Source organism: Dipodomys merriami, unplaced genomic scaffold, assembly GCF_024711535.1.
Source record: "Dipodomys merriami isolate MVZ:Mamm:240054 unplaced genomic scaffold, mDipMer1.0.p SCAF_2, whole genome shotgun sequence".
NCBI lineage: Eukaryota > Metazoa > Chordata > Mammalia > Rodentia > Heteromyidae > Dipodomys > Dipodomys merriami.
This window is the reverse complement of record NW_027203381.1, coordinates 90,152,807-90,162,475: the sequence shown is the minus strand read 5'-3', so window position 1 is coordinate 90,162,475 and position 9,669 is coordinate 90,152,807. Positions and strand designations below refer to the sequence as shown.

The 9,669-nt window shown below is 33.6% G+C and overlaps 1 protein-coding gene across 1 annotated transcript; it reads right to left on the bottom strand.

Annotated features, from left to right (window-relative positions):
• Window positions 1–3,598: 3,598 nt before the first annotated feature.
• On the bottom strand, window positions 3,599–4,516 carry LOC138831701 (olfactory receptor 5AC1-like). The gene has a single exon (XM_070028749.1). It carries the CDS (start codon window positions 4,514–4,516, stop codon window positions 3,599–3,601), a length of 918 nt encoding a protein of 305 aa, XP_069884850.1.
• Window positions 4,517–9,669: the final 5,153 nt, after the last annotated feature.

Here is a 9,669-nt window from a genome sequence, read left to right as displayed (position 1 = left end):
TCCTCCTTTGTTTCCCCTTCCCATCCTCCTCCCCCCACCCAAAACTCCCCGCCCCCCCCCCATCAAAGTTGTAAAGTTTGTTTTTGTCATAACCACTTGTACTTCTCATTGTTGCAATGGGTCCACCTGTATCCCTTTTTAAACATTTTCAACATAGTGTCTTGTACATCTCATTGTTACAATGGGTCAAATATTTTTTCCTTTCTTGCTGTTGTTTCTAACGTATTTATAATATACTATGTGATTTCTTTGTTTCTTTGTATATTCCTCCCGGTATAACCCCTTTTTTCACTCTATTTGTTAGGGGGCGAGGCTGCATCTCCTACATACACTTCTCTAATTTGGGGATGGGAAGGGAATAAACAAAATGCTTAAATAGGGATACAGGTTGATCCATTGGAACATTTTGAAATTTTTATCTTGTTTCCAGGGAATTTCCAGTAGGGGGGAGCCAGTGTTGTTCTACTGGGCATTGTGAACTAATCATTGAATCATCTGTACAGCAAGATGACTGAAAAAAGAATCTGTGTCCTCAGGGTTCCCAGGAGCTTGTTTATAAACCATCACTGAACACAGTTTAGATCAGCCTGCAGTCATTTGCCTTATTTTTCTCATGGTGCTACAAGCACATTATCTAACCAGATTGATTTTTATTAGGAAAGCACTGTTACTTTAGAAAAAATATACCCAAATCAGAGATTAAGATCTTTCCATATTCCACCACTAAAACCATTTGTTTCTTGTATCTATGTTGTAATCAGGTCTACTATCCTAGCTACTCAGCAGACTGAGACTTGGAAGATGACAGTCAGTACAATACCAGCCAAGGAAGAACAGTCCACAGGACTTGTACACCCATGATTTGTGTAGCACTCTCTATCACAATAGCCAAGCTGAGGAATCAAATTTGATCCCCTTCAACTTGTGAATGATGAAAACAATGTGATATCACACATATTTATAAATATACGTATATTACATGTTTGTAATCATGGAGATGTTTTGAAGAGAATGAGGAAGAGTGATAGAATAAGAAAAAGATGAGGGAATATACAGTATTGAAATACAATGTGTCTATGTATGATTATAACATAAAAATTCATTGTTACCTATTGGAAATGTGGGGGAGAAAAAAACAGAATAAAATTCTCTACTTGGTAAGTCATGCCATAAATTGGTAGCATTTTTCCTTAAAACTATAAAGTAGACAAATAACAGACAATATCTATGGACTGATTTTTACCAGTCATTTATTATTAGCCACACAGCATTATTCTTCCAAAAAGAATTAAAAAGAAGTCTTTTTCAGGACAAATAAACAGAAGTTATGCATGTGTTAGCTGTCTACATATCAATACAGATAGACACACATAAATACATATGCACATACACATATATATGTGTGTATATAACATGATTATGATCGTAGGACTGTTTGAAGGGTACAAGCAAGAAGGGGAGAGTGACAGAGAATAAAGAAGTACAAAGAATTTAGAAATATAATGTGAAAACATAAGAAAAGTCACTTCTTCAGTAAGTAGTGATATATATATATATCACACACACACACACACACACACACTATATATATATATATATATATATATATATATATATATATATATATATGACACAGGTGTAATCCTTTAAGGTCGTGCTGCAAAGAAGTAGTGGCCTTTCTTGAGATAATAAAGGTAGTTAAGGACAATGTCTATGTAGTGACATTTTTAAGTTTCTAAAATTAGTATCTTTAAGTAGTTGTACAAAGGAGTTGCAATTTTCAACTAAGTAGTTTATGAGTATAATATCTCTTGATCAATGTCGCCCTTCCATTATTCTCACCCATCCCTCCCCTCCCCGCTCCTGTCCTCACCTTCTTAATTTTGTAGGATATACACTGGATCACATGGCCACGTTTAAGAAATGAGAAATTTTTGCAATTGGCATGACTGAGGTCAACTTCAGGCATAACTTTTGTGGAGATTCTGCATCCCCAGGAAAAGGGCTGTTGGCATCAGAGCCCACACCGCTGGGCACACAAGGAAGACTCATGAGGAGGAACCGGATTCTGAGAAGACTGAATCATTAACGTAACACACTGTGACTGAGGTCTTCTGTTCCACCTTACAGGAAGCAACAAATCACTAGATAATCTTAAAGCTAAATGTGCTAATGTCATGAGACAAGCAGATTGCTTACACAGCAGTGTGACCAAGCTTACACAGTTTCTATAACAAAAAGAGTCATCTCTATGTCACTAATTATGAATTGACCAAACGTTATCTGCTCTTTTAATGTGGGTGTCAAATTCTAAGACCTAACAGCTTTCAACTGGCATCAATGTGTCAAGAATATGCATTCAAGTCTGTCATGGACATCATGCTTTGTAATGTCAAATGCATGTATTTTCCATAAATTACTATTTGTTATTTCCACTTGTCACATGTATCCTGTCTTTCACAGATTTAAAAAAAATAAAATAAAGTTTACCAACCTTTCCTTTTATAAAAAAGGTATATGCATTCCATAATATCACTTAATAACCTAAAATGTAGTTTTATAAGAACTCACAATTTTTCTAATCAAGTTTCATTAAAATATGTTCAACTACTAATTTATGTAACTGATAAATTTTGATAAAGCTTGATATGCAATAAAATTATGTTACACTTCAAAAGTATTCTTAATTTTCATAGAAATATTTCTTTTAAGTATATTAGCACAACATATCTTATTACATTTGGTTTAACAATATTATTGTAGTTCATATTTAGTTTTATGTTTATACATGCTGACTAAAATGTACAGTTGAAAAGGAATTAACCATTCTTTAAATAAATAAATATTTATTAAGTACATATTTAATATATACGTAATATGTTATATGTACATTTACTAATTATAACAAGCATTTATTAAATATTTATTGATTAAATATATGTAAGAATGTACTTATGTATTAATTTTTCCTTTGCTGGGATATACATTGGAAGTACTTTGTCATTAAACAAGTAACATTAGTTTCAGTTTCATGATTTCAGTTCCATTTCATGGTCTGATTTTAAATTCAAATAACAAATAAAAGGGACCTATCCTTAATGGGCTTACTATTTTGATCAATGTAATAAATTATCACAAGGACAACTATAATTAATCTAAACTTTTACCTCATATAACAGCATATATACTCTCTTTCAATTCAGGCACTCTTGTGTGATCATGACCATGCCCACAAAAGAAAATAGACAATCTGGGGTTTGTTGAAGGAATTAGTGACTTTTGCCAAAGGTGTTCTTTCATTCTGTTTATTTTGTTTTGAGACAGAGTCTTGTTGTGTAGCCCAGGCTGGATGCCAGTTCCCAATCCTGCCCCAGCTTGCTGACTGCTGGGATTACCAGTTCTAACGGTTAAATGAGTGAGAATTCAGACAGCAAGGGAATGAGGGTTTCTACCACTCAAGAACAGCAGGTTAAACTAATATATGAAACCCTGCTTGACAAGGAGAGATTAACACACTTTCATGTGCAAAACACAAGATAATTCATTAAAATATATTATGAAAGAAAGAAAATAGAGCCTGGGAAGGTTTCTGAAACAGTTATTTCATTACTTTACTAAGTGCACCTAAAACTTCTTTGTTTCTTAAACTGTAAATAAAAGGATTCAGCAGAGGGATTATGATAGTGTAGAACAGAGAGTACATTTTATCCTGATATTTATCGGGGCCAGTCCCAGGGCGCACATACATGAAGAAGAGAGTGCCAAAGAACAAAGTCACAGACAGCAGGTGGGCACTGCACGTGGAGAAGGCTTTGCTTCTGCCAGTCTCAGATCTCTTTTTCAGGATGGCAAACAGGACACGTGTATAAGAGACAATGATACTAATAAAAGAAAATTCTTGTATAACAGTGGCAAATACAAAAGCTACTAATGCATTAATAGATGGATCAGTGCAAGAAATTGTAAACAGTGGCAAGATTTCACAGTAAAAATGGTCTATTACATTGGACTTGCAGAAAGTTAGTCTGAATAATAATCCAACATGAATTAAAGGGTGCAGGAAGCCAATGACATAGCACACACTGATCATCCAGGTGCAGCGTCTATTGGACATCACCACCAGGTAGAGCAAAGGGTTACAGATGGCTACATACCGGTCATAGGCCATCATCATCAGGAGTAATATCTCTGAGGTTGCACTGTAACAAAAAAAGTAATATTGAAAGAAACACTCCAACCTGGAGATCATGTGATTCCTTGTTAAAAGATTCATAAGCATTTTGGGGGTCACAGAAGATGAGGTGCAGGCATCTGCAAAGGCCAGACTCCCAAGGAAATAGTACATGGGTGTGTGGAGATGGGAGTCCTTCCAGATGAGCAACACCAACCCTAGGTTGCCCACCATGGTGATGACATAAATGAAGAAGAAGACCAGGAACAGAGGGACTCGCAGCTCTGGACGCTCCGTTACTCCTTTGAGGAAAAACTCAGTCACCAGAGTCTGGTTCGCCTCCATGATGTCCCCTCAGACTGCTCTCTGCAATGAGAGAGGGGTCAGAAAAATCACCAGTTGTCATGCAAAGACTTCTGGGATTGCACTGTGATACTTACATTTCAGATTTTCATTAATCTAAACATAGAAAGATGCCATTTTGTTCTTTGATGAACACACATAAAACATGGGGATTTTACACCTATTTTTAAGACAAAAGAATTTTTGTAGTATATAATTACTTGAAAGATGAATGGGGTAGCTATTACTAGATATCAATTACCTGGTTTATAATTTGGAAGACAAAATGAATGCAATATACATAGTAGGAGATATTTTGCAAGAAATTAAAATATTTTTAAAATATAATGTTTTTCAGACTCAAAACTCTTCAAATAAGACAAGTTCATTAGTCTTTTATTTCTATTTATCAAGAATTTGATCATATCTTATAAACTGAACCAACTTGTCTGTATAGTTATTACTATTGGTTCACATAATTCTTTCATGTTAAGATACTAATAAATCAAGTAATAATCTTGTGACTTAAATATTTATTTCTATTATTTTCTTCTCTTCCTCAACATCCGAGTTGTTTTAAATTTATGAAAACATATAACCTTTTAATATTTTCTTAAATATTTTCTTAGTAAAATATATGAAAAGAATATTCTTTGTTTAAAAAAAAGTCATTACTGGGGCTGGGAAGGTGGCTCAGTGGAAGAAGGCTTGCCTCGCATGCATGAGGCCCTGGGTTTAATTCCTCAGCACCACATAAGCAGAAAAAGCCAGAAGTGGTGCTGTAGCTCAAGTGGTAGAGGGCTAGCCTTGAACTGAAGAGCTGAGGGACAGCATCCAGGCCCAGAGTTCAGGCCCCATGACTTACCAAAATAATAGTAATAGTAATAATAATAATAATCTCAATGTTAAAAGGAAACACATCCATGTACACACCCATATATTCTAATGGTTTACTTGCATATTAAAGTTAAGCTGAGGAGTAATCACTAAAATACCAATTTTAAAACTATGCAGTTAAATGAGTATGTCTTATATGTCTATATATTTCCAAGGAGGTTGGAATAAGTTTCTATTTCTGGCTTTAAATATAAGTGAAAAGGAAAAGGAAGGTAAAAAATAGACTAAAAATGTATCCATGAGTTGAATAAGCCTGGACAGTAAGTGATAATAAGTCCTGTGGCAATTTAGGTGTCGCTAAATTATCAACAACTCAGTGCAACATTTTCACACAATATTCCATCCAGATCTGTGCCTTAGTGACCTAAACTAGGAAGTACCCAAGTAGAAACACCAGTACTTAGCTGTTCTCCCCTTTACTGGAGAATCTATTCTGTAGAAAAAAGATTTTCCAACTTTATTTGCAATACAGACACAAAGGCAAAAACATTTGGACTTTTTCTTTGTTTTAAAATACACTAGAGGAGAACTGGTAAGGCTCATAGCGATCATTGTCCCGGCAAGCCATAATCCAGTCTCCAGAAAATATTAACTCATCTTTTTATTTCATAGCCACCAGGGAGGCAATGCTGAATTCTGTTCTGCAATTGTGTTGAACTCTGTCATTTCATGTATTTTCAGGAACACTGGCTAAAGCAAGAAGCAGATGAGGAGGCGTAGGTCTCTCTGAAATACATATGTTGACATGATCTGCAGTGATTGGAAAAGCTTACTGTATGTGGAACATTGTCAAAGTCAGAATGATTTTCACCTTGAAAGAGGACATAATCAGAAAAATCTTTCTAAATATTTTCTTAATTAAAACTTTTGTTAAGAAAAAAATTAAGAGTTTCTCAGTGATTATGTATATAAGAGTACTGAACTTTGTTAGAAGTCTCATTGAAACGTGGTTTTCCAGGATGCATTTTTACCAATTGTCCATGAGATTAACATTCTTCAGTACTTTGAATAAGTAGTGTGAAATAAAGTGTAATTTTCAGAGTCTACTAAACAATCATATAACTGAGTTCAAAATTTTGTTTTACAAATATGTAACTATGTGTCTGTAAGAATTAATAGGAACTAGACAACATGTTTTATTTTACATTTTGATTTTATGATTGCTTTCAATCCCTTTGGTCAGAAATCACAAAGTCTTGATAAGAAAAGTTTTTAATTTTACAATATATAATGGTAGTACATTAGAAAATTGCATTCTCACCAAATTCCTATAAGACGTCTGAGAATGGATGTCATAGACTTAAATCTTCATGGATACTGTCAAAGGAAGGTACTAGAGACAATTGTTCTGATTTTCATTTTCTTCGAAAGCAGTTTGAAGGGAATGGTATTTATTTCTCCCTGTCTTAAACCCTGCTTGTGAAGTGAATATTAGAACTCCCTCAATGCTGCCATGAGACTCCCAGTAGGGCAAAGCCAGTCTACTGGGCATTATGGACTAGCAAGCCAGTAATTAATAACACAGAGATTACAATTGTTATCTTTACATTACGTTATCTTTATTTTAAAAACAACTACCTTACAGATTAATTAAAAGTGCAAAATTGCATTACTTTAAGATTCTTTAGATAACTTCAGAAAAAATTGACTAGCCATGTAATTTGATTCTGAGAAATAAAGAATAAACTAATTCATAAGGAAAATGTTTTGTGAATATAAATTCAGTGCTGTGAAATAACTGAAGTCCTAGTATATGTCAAATAAGAGATCTAACATATGACCCCAGTGATTTTGTTTTTTGTCCTTCCTTCCTTCCTTCCTTCCCTCTTTCCTTCCTTCCTTCCTTCCTTCCTTTTACCCTTCCTTTCTTCCTTCCTTCCTTTTTCCCTTCCTTCCTTCCTTCTTTCTTGTCTGTGTCTTCTGTCTTTTTTCTGCCTTCCTGCCTTCCTTGCCAGCCTTGTCTTCCTCGCCTTCCTTCCTTCCTTCTTTATCACACAGGATTTCCTCACTGACTTTGAATAGAATGGCCTCAAACTTGTGACGTTCTTTTTCTTGCCTCTACCTTATATTATAGGTATAAACAACCAAATCCAGTCTTACCGTATCTTATGACAGTAGAATGACAAAAAACACAAAGTAAACAAATTTCTGTGGGCTCACTAGTTATTGAGGAATATGGTTATCGTAGTAGTGTGTATTTCCTTTCACTTTTTACACCTTTTATACCTTCATGCCTATATTTGTGCTAGGTCCTTGTGTTTTAATTTTCATTCATCGGTTGGACAGTGTTACAGAGCATTCACTCTGCATCCACTCCAGCATAGTTTCTTACTTTCTGGATGATAAACATTATGACTGTGTAATAAAGAAAACATGAATATGTATCAATAGGCAATGACTTAAAGTCCTTTGGGTGTATAGACACTGAGACTTATTTTAAAAGAATATAAATTCTAAAGGTTTTAAATATATATATATATAAATATATATATATATATATATATATATATACTTTAAAAGAATAATGCAGAAAACAAAACCTTGAGCTAACATGTAACCCTGAGGAGACTAATTCCCACAAAGCATCTGATCTGTAAACCCAAATCAAATTAATAAAACTTAAAGAAAACTACACTTATCATCATACATTTTACTCATAAATTAATACATTTAATTAAACACCTCTTTACAGATATATAAAGATAATAAAAATAAAAAGTTAGCTTAATTAAACAAAAAGAAAAATGTACTCAACAGACTAATTTTTGAAACAGTAAAAATATCTAGAAGGACTCTTTCATATAGGAAGGCACCTAGGTTTCACTTTCTGCATAGAGAAACTTTCCTGTAGAAAATATTTCTATGTCTTAGTTGAAAATATAAATAAAAATGAATTTTGTTTGGAGGTTTCATTAAGCGTTAAGACACACAAAGCAGAAATTATCCATGTTTGTGGAAATCATTGAGTCATATGCTATCATCATGAGTCCATATAACAAAATCTTTCTTTTACATCTTCTATAAAGATAGGGATAAAATTAACACTATACTTTTGGTGCCCTTTTGCATTCTGACTGTTTCAAAGATACTTTCTAAGCCAAGAGGTAGATGAGAGGGAACCTATACCCCTCAGAAACACCAATATTATTATGTTGCTGTTATGTGAAAATCTTCCTTGTATTGGGAATTTCCAAAGTAGATGTCACACTGAATTTTACTTTTACTGACATTAATTTTAAAAGAAATCAAGACATTGGTTCAATAAAATTTTCTTACTGAAGGATGTGTGAACTGAAATGTGAAAAATAAAACATTCAAAACCTTGAATTTCAGTTCTTGTAAAAAAAAATGTTTTTGCCTGAGCCAGGGTGTATAAACCTTATATTAAGGTCATTATTAAAATGCTTTGGAATTTACAAGTTCATTTCCCTCAAGAGTATCTAAGACTATGGTTCTTAACTTCTAAGCAGCATAGAGTAAAATGGTATTGTAAGGCATACAATATTGTAAATGATACAATCTCTGTTGAGAAGCATACAATTTATGTTACAATCACACTTACCTGATTGTATTTTCAAATCTTTATTCAGAAGGTATGTAACTGTGTATTCACATGGTTTAAGAAGAATTGGACAAAATGTTTTATTTGGTTTTCCTAGATCAGAACTACTTTTGTAGATATTTGCCCTAAGAAAATATCTTTTCCATATACTAACTTTTCAAGAGAAACACTTGGTCCTGAAATGATATATTTTTACAAACTCTTTTTTAAAAAGCTATTATCTTTAAGTAGTTGTACAAAGGATATGCATATAACAACGTAGCTTATTAATATAGTGCATCTTGATTAGTATCACCTTCTTCAACATTCTCATCCCCTTCAATCCATCTTTCCCTTATTTTTCTTAATTTTGTGATATATATAATGAATTCTTGGCTGCATTCTCCCCTTTGTCTACCCCCTTTCCCTCGTTCCCCACCCTCAAGTACTCATTTCCTGATGTCAATTTTGTTGGGCTTTTGTCTAGTCTTTTTGAAAGATTATACTATTTGAGCTGTCCATGGAATCTATTTTGCTTCAATTAATTTATTTGTACCCACTTGCATACCACACAGTGTTTACTTACAGATTTATAGGTATATTCTATCTATCACAAATGAGGGAAACCATGCAACCTTTTTTCTCTGGGTATGGTTTACTTCACTTAATATAATTTTTTCCAAGTCTTTCCATTTTCTTATAAATGGTATGATAGCAT